Here is a 23418-nt window from a genome sequence, read left to right as displayed (position 1 = left end):
CTTGTTCACATAATTCTCTAAATTTTCGAGTTCCAATAGAAATACCTCAGACAGCCTAACAAACAATATAAATGCATGAGATATCCCCTCTCAAAAAATAGATCTTTAAAATTGATAGGAGTCCCAAACTCTTCACGCATATATACATAAAAGCAAAATTCCATCCACCCGTTCGCAATTCAAATTTGTCGGGGGTGTGCACAGAATCTAAAAAGTTTTACTTGTCAGCTACCGTCATACAGCTAATTCATGGTGCAAAAGTATTCATCAACTGATTGTACTTCCATTCTCAAACAATTCTTCTTGTCTCAGTGAAGGATGTGCGTACGCAGGATGACTACACCATTCCTACACACGGTGCACAAAGTATTTCACTCCTGCGCCATTATAAGTGCATTTCTCTTGCAGGTAAACGGTTTGACCCGGGCCTCTCCATAGAAGCTCCGAAGTAGGTTTTTGCCGCACAAAATGGCAACAACGAGATTAGGCCGGCTTACTGGTTGTGGTCAGTATTGTAGGAGTCCCAAGAGTTACTCATTCCTTGTGTACGTTAAAAAGTGATCACCCAATCTAAGTCGGTTTGCTTTGACGGTTGATTCATTTTTTCAAGTAACTATTACTATTCACGGTCTATTAATGATGTAACAAGTTATGGTTTCAAAGTGTGACAATATTCAAGGTGCCAACTGAGTTTACTCAAGTGTATGTTTCTTAAGCTTATTTAAAAATTCAGCAGCACATTAAGGTCTTACGTCATTGTTTTAGGACTTTATATGGAGTTTCTGAGCATGGGTGATTCCCAAAGCATCTTTTTGTGGCCCATCTTTCGCGTTACCACCAAAAGACCTCCAAACCCCGACGTCTGCCTCTTTATGGGTAGACAAAGGAATACACCCAAAGAGGTTCGTAGGACCTACCGACTGCAGCCAACCCAACTGGGTCCATAAGAGACGTGCACGGATTCATCAGGTGTTGGTATGCCTTCTGGTACAGGTAGTGGCGTACCGCGACGACGGTCTTGTAATCTCTCTTGTCTGAATCTTTTACAGAGCCCCTCTTCCAGACCAATAAACAGGCACGACAGTGGCACGGGTTGAAAAACATTTTTTTTTATGAAAAGATAGGACGGCAGCTTCGGTGTTGCTTTCATGCACGGAACCCGCTCGGCAGTGCGTGCATATTCTTGAAAGTACTCCCGCCTAGGCGTCGGATCCCGTACGTGCTCCAGCACTGTTGCCCGCGTTCCCACTCACCACTACGCGCAATAAACGGCATGAGGACGCGATTCCTCTTCTAACATGTGTTGGTAGCAGCAAATACGAATCACCACATATGAAGTAGAAGGAGTTTTTGGAGGAAGAGGTGTTAAGACAAATAGTTATTTCATTACTCTTCGGGCACCGGGTATGTTCCGTGGTATAAGCCTATTGTGCACCGCAAGGTCTCATCTGCTACTAATTTCCAGAGAGCTATCGGTATTTTCAGGGTCCCACCCCCAACATTTATTCCATCAAATCCCTAACAATCCAGATAATGAAAAAGCTCTCGCGACTACTGACTAAGCTTGCGGCACCCTGCATATGGGAACCGCGGCAAAATGTCTGATCTTGATAACACCTGTCGACAGATCAGCGCCGTCCTACTTTCTCCATGAATCAAGGCAATTCAAGACGTATTCAGTTGGATGAGTACTAAGCCTTATGGCAGATTAAGTTCTCTCTCGTATTTATCTGGCTATGAGGTAACTCCACTTATAGTCATTCATTAATCTTGAACGCTACATAAGGAATATAACCATAAATACTTCAGATATTTAAATAAAGTCCTCACCAAAAATGATGGGCCCGAAATATCTCTAGGAGTGCTTATTCTACACAACAACATCGCTCAACGGCCCTTCCACAATTTACCATCGATAACTATCCCTCGCTTAGAATTAAATAAACATAGCCGCAGCAGCGATGGCGGTGGCACATAATCATTCCGAGAAAGCCCACAGATGTTTCAGTAATTGCACAGCCCTAATTCAATAAATGGACTAACGTTCCTGACACTCGATAAAAGTTGAGTGCGTGTTGTTGGACTACAAACTACCTACACGTATCACCAGACAGTACTATGCATCACTATGCATTATTATTCAAGTAATGCTATTGAATAAATACCATTAAATAAGCCACATCATCTCATTCTCCAACAAACTATTGCCAACGTCGTAAATCTAGAGCAGTTCTTGACAAGGCAATGCGAAGCAGAGATCCAGGAGAAGTATTCATATCAAACTCATGCGCTATTTTTGAGTTCTATAGATCTATTATTATGTGAACATAAAATCCGTGATTAGTATAATAATAAAAATATATATATATTACTATTATTATTAAACTATTAAGGTTGAAGAAAAATATAGATAAAGACTAAATCATATCAATAAAAGTTATCTTGTAATTTGTCTACTAATAAGTCTTCTGACTGTAAATCTCTGTCAAATCTTCATACTTAGCCCTGGATATCAAATGCTTGATCTCTCCTACAGGACGCCAAATTGCACGTGATCGGAGGAGAGTCCTATTCTCAACGTTGCTTTGTCCCGCTAACCGGTCATATGGCTACCTTTCTAGATTCAAAGTTTTCATGAGTCACGCTAGTCATTGATACATAATCGATCTATATGATGTTTCGTCACAGAAGGACGAAAGGAACCCGGAGGAAGCAACAAAAAGGAAAGATAATCAAATATATAAGGAGAACAAAGAATAAAACGGAAGAACAAAGAAAGAAATAGGGACATGGAATTTCAACCTAAGAGAGAAATACGATAGAATAAGACAGAAGTATAAAAGAAAAAAAGAACAATCTCAATAAAAACAAAAAAAAAATTAAACACCTCCACATAAAAAAAAACTAACTAGCACGCATCGTCTGAGCAACCCTGTTGTATCGCTTATACTAGCATACCTCCTTCGATTCTCTCTCCTCTGATTCACTTTCCTCTACGCATACTGCCTAGACGATGCGAACAGAAGAGCTACTATCTGACGAAGTTCACGGGCACAAAAAGAGGCATAGACAGAGGTCTTCTAGATGCCGCCGACAACGTTCAGTCTGGGCAGGTCAACAGTAGCCGGAATTATAATATTCACGCCAGCTACCAGCTTACTACATGAACTATCGATCATCTTCTGCATCTCAGCCAACATCCGACCCTCTCCCCTCTACAACTCTCTGCAATCGAGTACATGTGCTTCTATACGTTCATACACCTTTGACATCCGCTCGAAGAAGGTTGTGGGGTCTCGAAAAGGATTCCGCTCATGTGGTTCGAATGCAAATGGTACGATCAACACTATCCGTATGACAAAATGGTTCAATAGGGGGCCCCTTTAACAAAATCGGAAGCACCAAACAGGCCGATGGAAGACAAGATGGAGTTATAGATACGATTAGCCCATGGAGATAGCGACCTTACACTTCACCTCTATGGATAATAATATCTATAACCCAAAAGTTCATGAGATTTCCCCCATTGTGATTGCCTATCAGATCGAATGGGGTTATTTGATTGTGGGGATCGGTTCCTACAGGCGCAAGCCCCCGTATTAATACATCCCTAAGCCTTGACTTAGGAAACTTCGATTAAGGATGTTAGATATCTTCTCCAAATGGTTTAGTGCAAAGGGTTTCTAGCTTTCCAATCAAAGGGAAGATAAGCTCAATTTGTTCAATCAATCACACATGATTCAGATCCGATTCGGCTGTCGAAGAAAGAGAAAGCTGGAGAAAAAAGAGATGAGCACTGCACCAAACATGCACCGAGGAAGGAAGAGGTGCGTCATCTGTGTGACACAGAGGTAGGATTTATCAGCTTCCGAAAGGATGGAGAGCTTACCACCAAATAAGGTGTATAGTGGTCACCTGTACCATCACCTTAGACGCCTAAATCTATAAAGATGTATTATCGTACATACGATATTACACACTACGACCTAGCTAATGCAATCTGGATCTTCATTCCTTGCCTGAAAAGAGCCAGCTAAAATCCTAAGCACAACCAACGTCCTACTACTGCGTATGCAGTGGGAATTGGTCTATCCTAAGGAATCCAAGATTTGCAGTTTCAAAAGACGTTAACATCAGTGGCACTCTACAATATGCAAACGAACATATCTAGGTTGTTAATGATGCATGAAACAAATGCACAAGTAAGAAGATCCCTTAGGTCCCACTAATGCAATGCATGTAGTAGGTAAAGTGCATTTGGAGAAAAGTGCTGTAAGACACGATGCATGAATCCAGAGTACAGAAAAAAATTAAATAAACACACCTCTAAGGGTATCTTTCAGGCAAGACACCCGCACAGAAAATCATTCACTAGTCATGCCCACTTCGTGTGGAAAAACAATGTGATAGCCAGGCATGAAATAGGTTGGGCTACTCTAAAGGCCTAAATGACCCTAACGTCTTAAGGCTATAGAAAAAAAAAGGGGGGTATCAACCCAAAACCGGAAAAGGCCAAAATCCTAGCGAAAAACTTAACGATGCCAACCGCATAATAGGTGGCCTACTCTACAGGCCTAAAATTGACCCTAATTGGTCTCTAGGCTCACAGAAGTGGGGCAAACTTTGACTATAGGGCCAAAGCTTCGTTAGTGACAACCTACCTATGGATGGCTACTACACTGCTAGAATACCTATTACAAGTTGTTTGTGGCGAGTGTAAGCAGTTCGACTATATATTAAAAGAAAATTGCTTTACAAGTTGCAGAGATCATACCTGATTGTGGTGCGGTGTGCCTACTTAAAAGCTTCCAAGCAAGTAAGCTATTTCCATCGCGAAAGCATTGTGGGCGGCAGCACTTAAAGCCTCAACTAGCGAGTACCCAATGTACTCGCAAGACAAGTCGAAAGAAACACACACAAATGAGCCGTTAGATGCAATCACAAAATAAATGCAGGTAAGTAAGAATGTAACAAACAGGATATTCTAATAAGCAATTATAAAGCATGTGGCATGTAGTAATAATGAAGTAACGAAAGAAATGTCAGCCTAACTAGGCTAAAGTCGTGTCCTAACCAAACAAGTCTAAGGTGTGTGTAGCAGGCTGTGTGGTTTAGGATATATCTTATGCAGGAATGATTTAGTTCAAGTTGCTTGATGAATTTGTTAAGAAGCAAAGGAAGATTTAATTAAGTTGAAATATTAGTAGTTCTGGATATTTTACGAGTTGTAGTTAGATTTGATTAATTATTTGTTGGTTGTCATTAGAAGAAAGGTAGATTTAAATACTTATTATCAATTAAGGTTTGATTTAAGCAGTTAAGAAATTAATTTTAAATTTTAACACCCCATTGGATCCATTCGTGGCGTTGTGCCACCAGGCTCGAGGAACCAGGCCTCCTTAGGACACTTAGCCCCGCAGCCCGGAGTAGTCCATCCAATAAACTTCACTTCTGGAGTGGTTGTTATGTATTAAGAGATTTGTTGATTGATTTTAAAAGATTACTCTAAGTTTGATCTTTAAGAGTATTTTGATCCTAATGAATTTCATTTATAATTTAATATCCTAAGGATATCTTTTAGATTTTAAATTGGTTGGGAGTTAAGTATTAGATTAGTTAGAATTGATTTAGGTTTATATCTTAAACTTGAAGTTTAATAATTATAAATGTTAATAATAATTTGATTAAGAGTTAAGTGTTTTAATAGATTTTTAGAATTAGATTAAGATTGGTTGATTATTAATAAATTTAAGAAAGAAAACTAAATCTAGGGAGGTGTCGCTAAGTTTAATTTTTAATATCTCTATCCTATAGGGAGCATGCATCCTAAGTCTATGTTTTCTAGGAATCAGTCATTAATTTTTGTCCTTAGATGTCGTTAAAATTATAGGACTAAAATGAGTCTTGTTTTCTAACCCTTAGGACTCTCGTATATGTATTGCTAAACTTAAGAATCTATAGCAAAGCAGTAGAAAGAAAAAGAATGAAAATCAGAAATAAAAGGGATGTAGGCATTGTTGTTTTGGGCACACTTCTTTAAAGTCAAGTGTACCCGAAAGCAACATTAACAATGCCCTTTAATGTTCCCACAATCCAAATGAGGCACTTGATATGAGACTCGACTCAAACAATCTAGCTACCCTTTAAATAAAACCCAAAATAACTAAAAGAAACAAATTCCTAACACTGAACTTAAAATTAGACTCCCTTTTGTTTTCTACTCATCCAAAAATAATTCTTTAAAGGCTAACACTAAATAGAGAGAATCCAAATGAACAAGGACTAATCGAAGAAACTACAAAAAGACACTAGAGACCTTTCAACCAAAAGCTCCCTAATATTTCAAATTCCAAAATCCATCTTATAGAGAGAAACACTAAGGGAATTTAACCCAAAATTACCTAAAGCTTTAAATCCCAAAATTCATCTTTAGAAATAACCACTAAAAGAATTTAATTCGAATAGGAAAGCACTAACTACCCCCCCAAAAGACACTAAGAGATCCTACTACACAAATCCAATCATCAAATTATCTCTCAAAATAACTTGCAAGACCTTCCAAATGAGCTACTACATAAAATTCTATAAGGAGAAAATATACCAAAATCTCTTTTTTATTTTGACACCAAAACTCTACAAAATCTCTACAAAATCTCCACGAAATCTTCTACCAAAATTTTCCCTTTTGACATAAAATCCTACCCAACAACCTATAATCAAGTGCCTCCTTTCATTTGGAGTGGGGTGGAAAAACTCAAAGCTTTCCAACGAGAAGATTTTATAGAAACCCCTCATTGTAGAGCCCTCGTCACAAAACATTCACAAATATTTTCGATAAAGCCTCTCGATGTAAAACAATTCGCAAAACTCATGATAAAGCCCTTTTAATGCAAAGCAACTACCAAAACCTTCCAACATGAAATCAAGCATAAAACAAATTTGAAACATCCCTCGTTTGAAGATTACCTATCAAATCGTAGCATAAAACCATTTACAAACCTTTCCAATAATGAATCCAATCACAAAGCTCCTCGATAAAAACAAATCAATATAACACGGCGGGAAACTTACACATAACTTACTCTTAAAGCAATCCGGAAGTTAAAAACTACGAAAAAACTGCATGTATCTCATTCCCACAACAATCCGGAAGCTAAAAACAACGAAGAAAACTGCATGTAACGTCCCCACAACAGTCCGGAACAGCAAAACAATGAAAAATCTGCACCTAACCATTCCCGAAAACAGTCCGGAAACTTTGCAACATAAAGCAAACATTTTTGTATTTGAACCATATGCTCTTAAAAGAATGGGAACATGATGCATAAAAAAAATGACGATGTTCATAAGTCTTACTTTTAATATCAAATACACGACCAAAGCTTATCAAGAGCTCAAACACTAACCTCTTTTCTTTTCCAAAATCATAAGAAGAGAGTCCATATGCATAAGACGAAAGACACTTATATACATCAATTTTCATCAATCATGATTCACTAAGTATCTAAAGTTCTCTTCTATATGAAAGGTATACAGATGATCAATATTTCACTCTAAGCAAAACTCCATCACGGTTTATGAGAGAAAAATAATAGGAATATCATACCTCTTCTAAATACTCAATCTATTAAAGGAATAGTCTCGCCTTTTTTTTTAAATATGAAACAAAAACTCAAGTCTTTCGAATATAGAACAAACCGTAGATTTTTGCACATAAGGTTATTTATAGAACCTCCCAACAAAATAAATCATAAAAAACTTGCCAAAATAAAACAGCTCATAAGATTTCCCATTTGAAGTATTTTCCAACATGCCACACCTTCCAACATTCCAAAGAAGCACTCCAAATCGATACATTTCTACTCATGCCAGGATACCTTCAATTAAGTCATACACATCACTTTATATTTACTTTGTCACAGTGAACTACAAGTGCATATATCAAATTTTATAACATATTTCAAATTCACTTTCCAATCAACTCATAGTGGATGAAACATGTGAGAGGCACACTTGAAGGTTATATAAAAAAAAAGTTGAGCATAAGGTAACTTGCAGGCTCGAGAATGAAAGCCAAAATTATATATTTAAACCAAACAACAAGCTAACAATTTGTTTAATCGTTGGAACTCAATAATAATAAAAAAAGCAATCATAAGAAAAGAGTTCGATATGGATTTGTTCTTTCGCCAATCACATAACTACATTGACTTCTTCATCATGCTCAGGAAAATAACCTAACAACACAATATGATACTGAGTCCAATTGACAGAGAAACCTATACTTGAAGCATTAGGCACATAATTATCTACCAATGAAATTATCACCTTCCTGCAATATACCATCAAGATATCCAAAAGAAAGCCAAACTTGTAGCCAATATCAAAACATAAAGGAATGTATGAATTTCTCCAAACACCAAGTGAAGCTATATTAAACACACTATTTTGCGGCATGATCTTTCCAACAATAAACTGACATCTCAATTAAGCTCTTCCCTAAACTATTTCATGTCATTCCAATTTTAACTTAAGGAGGCAAAGAGTCACCACCTTGCAAATATATCCCAACACAATGTGATTCGTCACAGGCGAACTTCAACAATTTGTAATTCATAACAAAAAAAAAAAGGTGTTCGTAAGGCTCATAAAATAGATCCACTTATGAACGATAACTAAGACCAACTTTGCTTGTTTCGAACATAAAGCCTCAAATAATGCACAACTAAAATTAGAGGGAATAATTTACTCACAAGCTGTGCCAAAAGAAACCATGAGAAATAACGCTTCAAAACATCTAAAATGCCGAGCCTCTTACATTGCATAAAGGCTCAACCTTAGCGCAAATACTTGATATTCAAAACACATGCTTTTTTTTTTATCATACCATATATGAGACATCTCCAATATAACGAAAACAAAAGTGGAAAGTAACAGGTAAAAGATATCAAATGGCATTGGAAGTTTTAAGCGAAAAGAACAATCCTTGCTCACAAAATAGAAAGAAAACTTTGATTCGAAAATATGAAACTCTTATGTAATCATAAACTTCATGAGATGCCACCCATATAAAGATTTAGCTTGAATCAGAACACTACAACTTCTTCTAGTGGCATTTGGACGAACATTTGATATGCAACTTTGTAAAGTCATGTGAAACAAATTAACATAAAAAAAAACAGTGGTTCACACTTAAATCTCAACCAAAACTCTCTGAGCAACTCACCAAAGTATGCTAAAAAAAAAAAATCATATGATATTTATTTTATCAAGAAGACAGGCATAAGAACAAAAAGAACAACTCAAGGAAGTCCAAATTTTTAGAGATCGAGCTTAACAAAAATTCTAGTATTGCCATCGCAACTTAGAAGATCCAATGAAAATCGTCTCGACGTTTTATCACAATTCCATAAAGCTAGGTGCTCACCTCCTTTTTTTTTTTAAAGAAGGAAATCCACGCTCAACCAATACATAGCATGGTTAAAACACACATAAACATGAGACTTTCTTATGAAAAATCCTTCTCAAATTCCATTTGATGATATAGAAATGATAGCATATAAAATGAACATTCACAACCTCCACAACCTTGAAGCATACAACATTCATTAACAAGCGTCGAACTTTTTTTTTTATTAAAAAGAAAAAAAAACATGAAAGAAAGACACAACTTTACACATGTCATTAGATAAATACGTTCATTTTTTTTTTAACCTCTAAGCCACGCATCAAGGACACTTACTTGATTTAACCCAACTAATCAACCATCACCAAACTATTCAAAATCTATGCAATAGCCATCTCAACAATACCCACATATGAAGCAAAAATGAAGTTTAAGCAAGATTGATTCACAGATTTTTGTAGAGAATAAGAAGCTCATTCTCAGATTTTGCCAAGAAACCTAAAATGCCGTTACTCTTTTCATCATAAAGGCAATGGGATCAAGTAGATGCAGCAAAAAAGGAAATCAGATAAAGAAGAAAGAAGAATAAGGAGAAGAAGCAAAGGAGAAAGAAGAAGAAGAAGAAGAAGAAAAAGAAGGAGAAGAAGAAGAAGAAAGGAAAAAGCTCACCTTGCAAAGGGAGTTCGGGTAGATCTAGACGTCGGGATCGATCCGGAGAGAGAGATCAGGGTCAGTCCATGCGACGTCGGGCTCGATCTGGAGGTCAGACGGGAGAGGGAGGCGTCGAGTTTGAACCCGAAGACGGGATCGGACGGAGGTGGGTCAGATAGGCTTCGGCCTTGCTCGGAGCTCGCAAACTGGAGCGAGAGCAAGGGGCTCGGGTTCGGTCTTCCCTGGCTCACGCGAGAGAGAGAGAGGGGGAGAAGAGGGGAGTTGCTGTCGGCTTGGGCTGCTTGAGGGCTTTGCTTCCTCCTAGCGTGCGCGAAACACAGACGGAGGGAGATCGGGAGAGCTGGGCGTGAGGGAGAGATCAAACCTGAGAGAGGGAGAGGGAGACCGGGTGTGTGAAGGAGAGACCGAGAGATTGAGAGGGAGAAAAAAATCGGCCTCCGTGAGAATGACCTAGCCGAAGGCTTCGTCCCCCGCATTCTAACGTCTCTATGCCTCTGCTCGAAACACCAAAATGGCACTGCGACATTCTGCTCTCACCAAAAGTCGCTCCAATCGATCTCTCATTCGAATCTAATCGGGACCGTTGAGGCAACATCCGGATTTAGGAAATCAAATTCGAATTTACTTGAAACAGCTTGGGATTTAATTGGAATTGATTTGGGCTAATTTGGGTTAGGTTTGGATATGGATTTGATTCAAATTGACTTGATTAAATAGGGTCGAGTCTAATTAAAATCAATCCGGATCGATTCGAGTTTGATTTGGGCTCGACGAGGTCTAATCAAGTCGATCGAAAAGTGCTCGAGCGAAAAACGAGGTCAACAAAGGTCTGAACCGCCTCCTTGGATCATCCCGATTTCATGCCAAGCCTGCATTTGCCGTATGCAATGCCCAACCTCTCTCTGATTGTCCCGTTCAAATCGCAAGCCGCAACCCCATTGCCGCCCGTTTCTACCTTTAATCCTACCTCCAGCTGCAAATCTTCCCTCGAAACCATCACCTGCACCTCATCCTTCTTTCTACATAGCCGATCTCGTCGAGCAAGCCAAGCCTCGGACGTCGAGATCACTTCCCTACTTTCCGCAAGATTTGACCCCAACTATTTCTTCTGATTCTTGTCTCCGTTTAGATCCCTCGATCATCTCAGCCAACTTCCTCCATATGGTCGCCCGACTTAGATCTCGAGCTCCCCACAGTCACCTGCAAATTGAGCCGTGCACTCCACTGCCTTTATTCAAAACCCATAGCAACTCTCCTCTCTTCCCCATCTAACTAGAAATTCACGCTTGCAATTGCAGCTTGCTATCCCACACTTTCTCAAATAGCCAAGACCTCTCCCTTTCATGTGAAGTACTCCTACAGTCGATTCCTGCGACCCTAAGTTTTAGCCTATCCATTTAAACCCTCTTATCTCTTTCCATTCACACAAGGCTAAATCAGCCAAAAGCCCATTATTTTAAGCTCAACAAGCCCATCCCAAACTCGACACAAATCAGTTCACCATTCTCCAACAGCCTAATGTTTCTAAAAAAATTTATGGCGAGGCGGGTAAGCCCTATACACCATTTTTTTAGCGTGGCAGGAATAACTTATAAGTACCCATAAATGCCTTAGTGCCTACGATGATATAATTGCGTATTTCAAACAGGTACCCCTAAAGACCCGTGTACGCCTTTCTTGGTGTGGTGGGATTGAAGACTACGGTCGCGTTGTCACCAGACACTGACCATGCACATCTTTCTGGACATGGCGGGCTGGCTAAGTCTCTTGGAATTTTTCTTAAATAGGGGAGACGTCTGAAGGTTACCAGATGTTTCAATGAACAGGGGACTTGAACAAAATACATAAGACTTGAATATGATATAGGGAACAGAACTACAATCATTAAACAAGGAACATAACTTATGCAAATTTACAATGAACATAACCTAATTTATAAAATTAAAACCTGTAATTTAAAATAAAAATAAAAGTGCACAAAAATGGAGCTAATGGTGAACAGTGCCTAAAGCATAAGCCAATAATATTACACAATCTGATTGCAAGCAATGAATCAAATCCGCTGATGAATATTGCAAACTCTTTTATCAACAATGGTAATTGACAAACGATCCTCATCTCAGTAATCTCACCATCCATATTTATGGAAGAAGTATGATAGTTGAAACAAACACATTGATGTGCTTATGAGCAAAGAATAAATGATGCATAATAGATGCGGTGGCGTTCCAATTAGCATACGCACAATCAACAATGTGGAGTTTTTAATAAAATGTCAAAAGACTTCATGCCAATTAAAATGCAAATATCAAAAAGTAATAATGACAATTGGTGAACTGTGAATATAATGAGTTCCCTACGAATATGGTTAAGAGAGATGTGATGCATGTGGAACATTACCTGTAAGCGGAGAGCAACACATTTGTAGTGTATATGAGCTCCTGAGAAGCATTCTAGGAGATTTGTCTTTCATATAATGCCTCACATACAAGTAGAAGAAGGATTGTAGTATAAATGTCACAATTCATCAAAGGGTAGGAGCAATAGATGTTTGATGGAATTATCAGTGTCACCATCCAACCATAAGCAACAACCACTTGCGGATCACAAGGGACTCTTAACACATGTTCGACAAATTGTCTACAGATGATGATGAAAGACATGTAAGCTAAGAGAAGACGCACAAAATGTGGTATATGATGAAAGCAAGCTTTTGTAGACTATGACAACATATATGCAATGGATTCCCTACAAACATGAGTGGGAAATATCACAACATATGTAATAAATGCAAAAGATGTTCGCATTTATCGTATGCTACATTTTGTATGTTTGCAAGAGGCTTTATTGTTTGCAGGCAAGTTGATGTGTTCACTGCACATTGATCTTATGTTTGTTGGTGACTGGCATATTCATTTGTATGTTTATTAACATGAATTTTGGGTAATTTGTATTTGTTACAATCTCCCAGACATGTTTTATTAGCGAGTTGATTTCATGTCAACTTTCCTTGCTTGTGTGGTTTAATATGTTTGCTTATATGTTATTGTTAACTGCAGGGCGTTACTGTATTCATTGCATGTTGCCTGTTAACGCCTTTGTGTGAACTATTGTGTGCATGATGGGTTCTTGATTTTCGCCCGTAAGTGAACTGTCAGTGGATGTTTGCATTCATAGTACATTGCATATCAAGCTCTTCTACTTGTAGGGGACTCGTTCATTTCCTAGATGCTTGATTGACGTTGACCGTGAGGGTGTCTTTGCAATCATTGCAAGTCTATTGTCATCATTTATAGGTGGTTTAATGTGTTTGTGAGTTAACTATCATCAATAGCAAGGAGATCATCTCAGTTACAACTCTCTTGCTTTATTTGTAGACATACTGCATTCATTATACATGACCATCGATGAATCATGAGATTCATTGCATGTATGTTGTTGTTGTTCACAGATGGTGGGTTCTTTGTTATGCTTGTAGGCAACAATGTTGTTCAAGGAGATTGTATGTCTGTCTGTAGTCAAATTATACATTCCCTTCAATTTTATTGCTTGTAAGCAAGTCATGTTGAAAACCATAAGTCTTTGTAATAGCTCATTGATGTTCATAACCGTCATTTAGCATTTGTATTTTTAATATGATTGTGCATTTATTAATTTAATGTTCAAATCCCTATAGTCGTTCAAATTCTACTCTTTGTGGTTCCATAATTTGCAAGTTATGTCCCCTGTCGGTTGTGCTTAAGTCAGATCCTCTATTTGCTGGAAAATTCGGCAGCCTCCTAGCGTCTCCCTCATTTAGGAGAGTTTTTGGGAACTGAGCATTCTCACCACACAACAAAAAGTGTGTATGGTAGGTGTCATACAACACCGCGGCTGTAGTTTTTAATCCCATTATGCTACGAAAAGCATTTATAGGTATTCAAGGTACCTGTGTAAAATATTTACAGTTTTTCCCTACAGGCATAGAAACACATGCACGGGTACTTAGGAGTGTTCCCGCCATATTACGAAAGCGTGTACAAAGCCCACCTGCCCGTCGCAAGCATCGCACTGGGTTCCCTCCCACCACATTAAGAAAAACATGTATAGGTGGTTCTCTAGTGCTCTACAAGTGTCGAAAATGGGGTTTTGAGATTTTTTGGGTTTAGGAACCATTTATACCTTGATGAGTGAGGGAGCGGCGATAGTTGATGAGTGAGGGAGCAGCGATAGTGTCCGCGACGACGTTGACAAGCACAAAATATAGAAATTTCTTTTCTCAATTTTTTTTTTCTTTTTCTTTTACTTTTCCTTTTGTTTTGAAACTTTCTCTCTCCCTTTTTTTTACTCTTCTTCTTTTCTTTCTTTCTTTCTTTTTTAAAATAATAATAATAACTATTAATATTAATAAAAACTTAAGAGAGAGGGAGAGAGAGATAGTGGTGGTTTGAAGTGGTTCACTGGTTGGCTGTAGGCAGAGTAGTGAGGCTTTAATGTATAAAGTTGCTATTTTGTATGGGACTGGAGGTGTAAAGGTTGTTTGGGCTGAAGGAATTCGGCAGATGGTTGTAGGGATATAAGTGGAAGATGCAGGTGTATTTGATATTCAAACTAAGAGATGTTGGGAGAGGGTTCAGGTTAGTGTGGAAGAAGGATCGGGATCTATAGTGGTGGAAATCAGGTGAGGGAAATCAGCTATATTGTGTGGCTCTGGAGTTCGGCAAGTAGAGCTGGGAGCTTGGTCAGCTTTGAGGGTGATTGAGAGGAAGGCATGGGTGCGGCATAGTGAAGGTGTTGAGCAGTGCAGGTCGGGATGAAGGGATTCTGTCGATTTGAGATCGGGCAGGGAGCGGTGGCTGAAGTGGGTTGGGCTTGAGAAGGTGTCGATAGGTTAAGGTGGAGGAGTTCGGTCACGAGTAGCTGCAGCTTGAGGATGGGTTCGGCAGTAGGAGATGGAGGCGTGAGGAGCTACAAGTCGGATTGGGCTTACGCGAAAGGTAGAAGACGGAGGTCGGGCAAGTTGGATGAGACTGGGAGCTGGGTGTCGGGTTCGATCGGGAGGCCGAAGTGTTAAGCGAGGTTGGAGTGGGATCGAAGGGGGCAACTTCAGGTGTGTAGAGTAGGCGAGGTCGGGGGTCACGACAGGGAGTTGGGATTGGAGCTTGGGGGATTTGAATAGCTTGTGTGCGGGAACCAACCAAAGGCTTCCTCGCACCTTCTCTTTTATCAATTGAATAGGAGTGTGGTCGAGGCGAGCGTGAAGAGACAGTTCAGCACCATATTACAAAACCGATCTCCGACAAAAAATAGGGATGGACAGCCGTCTGTACAGGGATTTCAGCCGGGATTTTTGGGAGCTTATGATAATATATATATATTATCATAAGCTTAATGTTAAAATGTATGAATTGCTCCCTCACATGATTCCTCATTTTGCGGGCAATTTGATTTGTGCGCGCCGCTTCAAAATTTGAGTCATCGTTGCCTCAAAATTTGATTCAATCACAAGGGGCCCCTGCTTGGGTAAACTCGATGCTCTGATTGTATCGGTGAAATTCATTCGGTGATCAGATGCTATTTGAGCACTTAAGTGAAGCGTCACACCTGCCAAAAGTTGAGTTCGTTGATTGTCACTTTCGTTTCGTTGATTTAATATGTATATGGAGATCAAAAATAAGGTTGAAGATTTTTTCCTATGTGAGTTTTCAAGCTTGGAGCAATGGATCCTCATCTTTAGTGAGGTGAGGTGCACAGAGACCTCTCGGCGATTGAGCTGAGGAAGCCTTGATTCTCAGATAAACTAAACCCAAATTTGTTTTTGGGTAAAGAGGTTGTCGGAGCTTGAGGATTCAGTAAATTTGATCCCGTAAGAGCCACGATTTTCTCCTCTTACTATCCACCTAAGGTGGTTTTGATGGTGAGAGCTAGAAAGCGCCGGAAGCTTTAGAGGGAGGGCTCTACTCAATTTTATCACACATCTCACACTTGCCCACAGACCGCATCCTATTTTACTGTAAATATTGGGCGTGAAAACTCCTCCCGCTGGGATTCTCTTCCAAGATTCATTTCCTTTCTTAAGTCTGATTTTTAGACTGATACTTGAATTATCTCGTCTATTTTTGTCTCATTTTCTTGTTATTTAGAAATGTTTTTTGACTTTGATTTGAATTTATTCAGTTTCCTTACATTTCTGAATATCAATTCTATATATGATTTTAAACCGATATTTTTTTTCGTATGTGGTTTGCAATCATTTTTCTAATTTCTTCCAAAAGATTTATTGATTCATACATTTTTGAGTTTTGCTGCATCTTTTGATGGATCATCCAAGGCAAAAGTTTTTTTTTATTTTTTAGTGTTGCTTACAAATATTTGATTGTTTTATGTATTATTCGGAAATATTTTGATTGCCTATTTATTACTGAAGTTGTTTAGTTTGAATTATATATTTTTGTTATATTAAGCATTGCACACATTTAATAACATTACATCACCCCCTAAATCCTAGATAAATCCTTCTTCACCTAAGGATGCAAAGTATCTCTCTCTGTCACATCCGCAAAACTACAATTTTTAGTGTTTTAATGTTATTTTATGTAAAGAAATTGATGCATAATTTTTCTTTCTCCCCCGCCCTCTCTCTGTTTCTCTCTCTCAGGCGCACAAACTATTTCATTTAGGCGTAGGTGTATAAAATGTCCTTGCTTATATTTCTTTCTTTCTTAGTGGTATCTGTATTGGTAATCAATTTTTTCTAACACTGCCCTTTTTACTATAAATTTGTTGATTTTTTTTATGGGAACGGGGTATCCACCCGCTGCCACCTCTGAAAAGACGCTTGGCGGCGTGACTAATCCTCGGCTAATCTAGAAGAGGCACCCACCCTAGGAGCCTCCTGGCCCGCACTTGATTAGGCCTCACTTAAGAGGTGCTACCGCTCGAGGGGAATTGAGCACTGGTTAGAGTGTTCCCAACTATACTCACCCACTAAAGATGGAAAACTTATTCTTCTGCATATTCTGTCATTATTTTTTTCTTTGATGTTTTAAAATTCTTTCACTGAATTGAACATTGATATTATCCTCATGGAAAATCGTTGTGCAAATACACCTGCATGCAATTTTAATTTGTTTCATTATTCTGTTGATGCCACTAAAGACTATCTTTTTAATAGACAATGATATTGATACGGATTTGTAAACAACATTTTTAGCGTTCCAGAGAAAATTCAGAAGATGGAAGAGACAGTTGCAAAAGCAAATGGATGTACTGTTGAATGCAGCAATGTTGAGAGGAAACTGAGACAGATATTTGATCTGACTGTGGATGAAACTCATTTCCATATGAAGCAGAGTGCATTCCTGTATCATCTTGGCGTCCAGACCATGCCTAAAAGCCTGCACTGTTTGTCAATGAGATTAACAGTAGAGTACTTTAGAGAGCGCCCATTGGATGTTGATACTTCTCATGCTTACAAGGTCAATGATCCAAGTTTACGGCATTATGTTATATTTTCTCAAGACGTACTAGCAGTATCTGTTACCATCAACTCCATTGTCACGAGTTCAATGGTATGACAGAGATTTTAATAAATAGGCAAGAATAAAATTTTATTACGTACTTGTTTACAATTATTTTTGGTGCTACAGGACACTGCTGACGTGGTTTTCCATTTGCTAACTGATAGACAGAATTTCTATGCTATGAGGTTCTGGTTTGCTAGAAATTCTTACAGGGACGCGGTCATCCGTGTCCTTAATATTGAAGATCTTAATCTGAGCAACTTGATTGATTTTGGTGTGACGCAACTCTCTCCCTCGGAAGAATTCCGGGTGTCCATTCATAATTTTGACGAGCCACAGCTCTTGCATATGAGAACAGAATATCTATCTATTTTTGGCCACTCGCACTTCCTCCTACCTGAAATATTTAAGAATCTGAAGAAGGTAATGGTTTTAGAAGACGATATGATAGTGCAGCACGACTTATCAACTTTATGGAATACTGATTTGGAAGGCAAAGTGAATGCTGCTGTTAACTTCTGCAAAGTACGATTTGGTCATCTTGAAACATTTCTAGGGGGAAACATAAATGATAGGAGTTCCTGTCTGTGGATGTCTGGATTGAATATCATTGATTTGGACAAGTGGAGAGAACATAATCTTACGGGAATATATCTAAAACTGCTCAACCGGGTAAGTCGTAGAAACATTTTATCGTGTTATCCTGTTATTGCTATTCTAATTGTACATGATCAATCTCTTACAATTGAACCTTGCCATTTTGATACTGGTGCTGACATGAAATCAAAAAAAGTATTTTTGCCTTTGCTTCTCAATGATGATTTGTTTAGTACCTGTTGGCCTTCATTCAAAATAATAATAATAATAATAATAATAATAATAAAATCTACCAAAATCCCTGCCGCCTGCTCAAATTTCTGCCGAAATCCCTGTAGAGCCGGCAACCCATTCCCGTATCCTGCCAAAAATCCCGCTTGAGTCTTGTAGTTCTGCAAAATGGCACTGAATTCAGTCGCCCATCCTCGTGTGCATGACTTACTGTCCATTTTTCGCTTCGGCCTGCAATGATAAAATGAGAACGAACAGCTCTTTCATTGTTTTCTTCTTTCTCGCACACGAGATCCCCTAGCTCTTCCCGCAGCCATTGTGTCGATCACACAGCTGACTTCCCACCTAGCCCGATCAAACAGATTTGTCGCAAATCCCTTGCCTGGTTCCTCTTTGACCCAATCTCCACTGCACCGAGCTTCTTCAATCCAGCAGTTGTCAACCTCACATGACCCCTCTAAGCTGCAGAGAACCGCACCCTCACCTACTGTCGATCGAAACTCCAGACAACTTAATCGAAGCTTTGGCTCCATGACCCCGTGCCTATAGCACGACCCGCTTCCATCTGCTGAAGCCAAACCGACATCTCTTCCTCTCTTCGATCTTACACGCCTCCACAATCGAATCTGACACATCTTCTTCACAGCCACTGCCTGGTCGAAACCTCCAGCATCCGATTTCATGCCCATCTGACCACTGCCTCATACCTCTTCCTCTATATGAGTGTCAAACTCCTGATCTACCCATTCCAGCCGGACCTATTTGCAGATATGTTGAAGTCTAGGTTGTTCCCTCCTCTACCCCGATCCACACAGCCGAGGATCCACTCCGATCGAACCTGCTCGTGCCTCCTCCCGCTCTCGTCTATTGAAATTGAACCAGAGCCGGCCTCCACCTCCACCGACCTACTCTAGCCCGGACCTCACTGTGTTGATCCTCCTATCCACCCAACCTTCTGACCCTACCCAATCCCTTAGTTGTATCCGCAAAGGTCCGAGCCATAGAGACCACAACTGCTTCACGCCGAATCTCTCAGACCTGATCAGCCTGACTTTCAGACCTCTCGTAGCTTCCACCTCCGACTACAATAGTCGGATATGCAGTCACACATTACAGCTCCATCCAACCTCCCAGATCATGATCCATCCTCAAGCCACAACCGACCCTACTTCACTTCCAATTGAACCTGAGCCAGTCCCTGCCCTAACTCCATTCCCCCTTCCTCCACTATTATAACTAATTATTATTAGTATTAATTATCATTAGTGTTATAATTATTATTATTATTACTATTATTTTTAAAAAAAGGAGAAGAAAAAAAAAAGAAGGGAAAGAAAGTAAGAAAAGAAAGATTAAAAAAAAAGAAGAAAAAAATAAGAAAATAGAAAGTTTTCCAAAAAAAAGAGGAGAAAGAAATAAAAAAATAAAAGGGATATTTTTGGCGCGCATTTCCTCGATTGCTCGACATTGTCACCGTCGTCATCGCCTCTGTGTTAAGGTATAATGTTATCTAAACTTAAAAAATATATATCTAAAACTTCGTTTTTGGCACTTGCATTGCATCGGGGGACCACCCATACACGCTCTTGAAGCGTGGTGGGAGGGAGCATTATGCAGTGCTTGTAGTGAGGCGGGTATGCCCTATACATGCTCTTCGTAACGTGGTGGGGACAACACTAAGTGCTTGTGTATGTGCCATCATACATGTGGGGAAAAATACATTTTCAAACAAGTATCTCGAAGACCCATACACACTCTTTGTAGCGTGGTGGGATTGAAGAACCATAGCGGTTGTGTCATCCAACACTTATCATACATGCTCTTTGTAGCGTGGTGGGAAAGCTCAGCACCTCAAATTTTCCTTAAATGGGTGAGTAGTCGGGAGGCTGCTGAAATGCATGGAACAGAACTTAAATAAACTACAGGAAAATTGAACCTAAAATCTAAAACAAGAACCTATAATTTACAAAATAACAAAAATTAAACGTACAAGTAGAGGACTCGTGACAAACAAAACCCTCTACAACTAGGGGCAAGTGACTTACAAACACCATAAAGAAGTAATTTTTTTGAATGCACTAATCCATCAAAGAAATATCAAGTTTAGGTTGAAGTGTGGTCCTCCCACTATCAATGCTGGTCAACATGTCCCTACAAATGGAAGAGGTAAATGTACAATGAACATAATAATTTGATGCATTCAATGAAGTTCAAAGTACATGAAATTCACACAGTCAATACCACTCAACTGCAAACACTACTTTCTTACAAACAAAGATCGAACAACCGATGCAAGTGAATGTAGCAAATCACCGGCTAACATACATGAAGATATTGGCGATGAGTGTAGCTCAACTAACAATCAACAGCAACATGCAAGTGTTGACCTCTGGATCAAATCCAAAAGAGCAAAAAAAAGAAAAGAAGAGAAACCAAAAATCCAACGTCCATACCTTCTGTAACCGTCGGATCCTCAAAATCTTCCTGAAATCCCGCCGGATCGCTGTGCAGTCGGCACCGCTCCGAAAATCCTGCTCAAAATCTGTGATCCTCTCCTCGATCGAGCCCCGTTTGTCTCATTAAATACCGACCCAAACAAAGCCTTCCGCTGCTCTTCTCCCGTTCGATCCCACACACGACTCTCTCCCACTGCCGAGCTCTAGTCGCTGCCTCTCTACCTTCCTCCATTTCGCACTCGACTCTAGCAGCCGAACACCCTCTCCGATCTCCTCTCTTTCCTGCGACCGAAACTCAAACCCAACGCCAACCCAACTTCCGAACTCACGGAAGATCTCCGAAGCCTCCTCCCTCTTCCCGATTTCCTCAGCCGCCCAGTCTCGCCGACGTTCTCCACAGCCCGATCTTCCCGAAGCCGCAAGCATCCCGCCTCTGTTTCCCCGTGCCGGCTTCCTTTCATCCACGCAGAGAGAGAGAGAGAGAGAGAGAGAGAGAGAGGAAGACCCTTACCTCCTTCAGCCGTCTCCTCCCTCTGCCGCCGTCTGACCCCGCTCCTCCGAAGACTTTCCCTTCTCCTCGGATCGGAAGGAACGACGTTCCCTTCCCTGTTTGATCGGAAGCTACAATAGGAGCTCGCGGCTGTGTAGGTAGCTTTCTCCCTTATGCGCACTCCATTCGGCCAAATCCCGTGAACCTACCGAGCCTAACCGAGAGAGAGAGGGAGAGAGTTTAATTAATTTAAATTAATTTTGATTAAAATTAATTTAAATTAATTTTAATTATTTTAATTAACTATAGTTATTATAATTAATCATATTTAATTGTAATTAAATAGTTATAATTAATCTAATTAATTATGATTAATTTAATTAGAATAAATTTAATTAATTATAATTTATAATTATTATTAATTACTATTAATTAATTATAAGTTGTTAAAATTAATTAATATTTATTAGTTATAATTAAAGCTAATTATAACTAATTATTTTAATTAATTTTAATAAAAGAGAAGAATCACATCAGTGTAGTCTCCTAACGACAAGAGCAGGAGATAGGTTATGTGCACTTAATAGCCGCCTACTAAAAATCACAAAACGTGCAACGACAGCACCTGTACGAACAGCGAAACAAGTCAATTCAGGAGCTGCTACAATACGCCCACCGGCAGCAACTTCCGACAAGCCAGGGAACAGGAGAGGCTATATATCCAAGTTACCCACCGCACGTGCACAATAGTTTGTATACACATAGCACACTTAAAAGGGGTAAAAGTATCAGACCCCAGCAGGGCCCCGACGAGCGTGTTTTGGAACATCCGTGACGTCTAGGGAATGCTGCGCGAGTTGACAAGTGTGAATTCAAAGGTTCGAAAATCGATCTTTCTAATACGGTCAATAGAAGTCGACAGGTTTCAAAACCAATTAAGCAAATATAAAGCTGTGGCGAACCGGTATATTTGCTTTAAAACAATTCATAATTAGGCACAGGCCACAACAATATGAAATTCACTAATAAGGCTCAAACCAATATAAAACCCGATCCTCTGTCGAACAGCCCGACGAGTTGACAGTTCATCATAAAAAAGAAATAACCCCTAACACCCTCGATGATGGCCGTGTTGAATGCATAGATCTCAACCGGAGGGGTCCCCAATATTACTTTTTCAAGTTTCTCCCAAAAGTTCATCATTCAAATATCTCAAAAGTTACCCACAAACTCCACAAAAATCCAAAATCCCAAAAAAAAAAGAACTCTAACAAAATATCTCAAAAGTCCAAAAATATTTAAAAATGAAACTATCCATCAACCACTTAACAGCAAAAATCAATCCACCTTTCGACAGTCTGCCGGAGTGAGACACAATTCAATCTAAACTCCTAAGCTCAACAAAGAGCCAAATGCGCTAGTCGAAATATCACTAGGATCCATATCTTCAAACAATCTTCTGGCAGTAAGGACATGGTACGTGTCCTCTAACGGCAGTTTCAGCACGCCAAATAGCATGCAGGTAACGGTTAGACCCTGGAAGAGTGGCCCGGACCCTCTAACACGAGTGAGGTTTTTCCCGCCAAATGGCACCACAGATAGACGGATTATGGGCCAGAGTCAAAATACGCTCCTATATGCAGTTAGAATCCTTGAGATATGGAATCAAATAGCGAGATTGATCGAAGGGCAAAAGCCCTTGTCAGCTAAGGTGGATTTCAATTTGTTCCACTTAGACAAACATCCAACCCAGGTCTACAAGGTCCCCTGCGCATGGACGAAGCAACCCATGGCTTGCCAGAAAGGATCCTTATGTCAGGTTGGAGTCGACTACAACTCTCTGACTAAGTAGAGCCAGGGACCACGATGCTCGGGGACGACGGAACACATGGGATCTTGATCGGGTCCATCATCCATTACCAACCACCATCCGCTTAAGTGAAAGATGGTGAAATTTCTTAATTTTAAATATCAAACTCTCAATTCTCTAAATTTCCCAAACTTCCAACATTTCAAATTCAAATCCATTGTGCTAACTATATGCCAAAGAATAACACGTTTCTA

At 39.6% G+C, this 23418-nt stretch overlaps 1 protein-coding gene across 2 annotated transcripts in view; it reads left to right on the top strand.

The window, feature by feature from the left end:
- The window catches only part of LOC110109004 (probable galacturonosyltransferase 7), a 69255-nt gene that overhangs the window by 40117 nt on the left and 5720 nt on the right, over nt 1-23418 (top strand). For both annotated transcript variants that reach the window (XM_020839895.2, XM_020839893.2), the window contains exons 8-9: nt 17271-17628; nt 17707-18252. In XM_020839895.2, the coding sequence (XP_020695554.1) occupies nt 17271-17628; nt 17707-18252 (904 nt within the window). The remainder of the gene's footprint in view (nt 1-17270; nt 17629-17706; nt 18253-23418) is intronic.

The sequence above is a fragment of the Dendrobium catenatum genome, unplaced genomic scaffold, assembly GCF_001605985.2.
Source record: "Dendrobium catenatum unplaced genomic scaffold, ASM160598v2 original_scaffold_96786, whole genome shotgun sequence".
NCBI lineage: Eukaryota > Viridiplantae > Streptophyta > Magnoliopsida > Asparagales > Orchidaceae > Dendrobium > Dendrobium catenatum.
The sequence above is the reverse complement of the archived record's forward strand: the minus strand, read 5'-3'. Positions and strand labels throughout refer to the sequence as shown.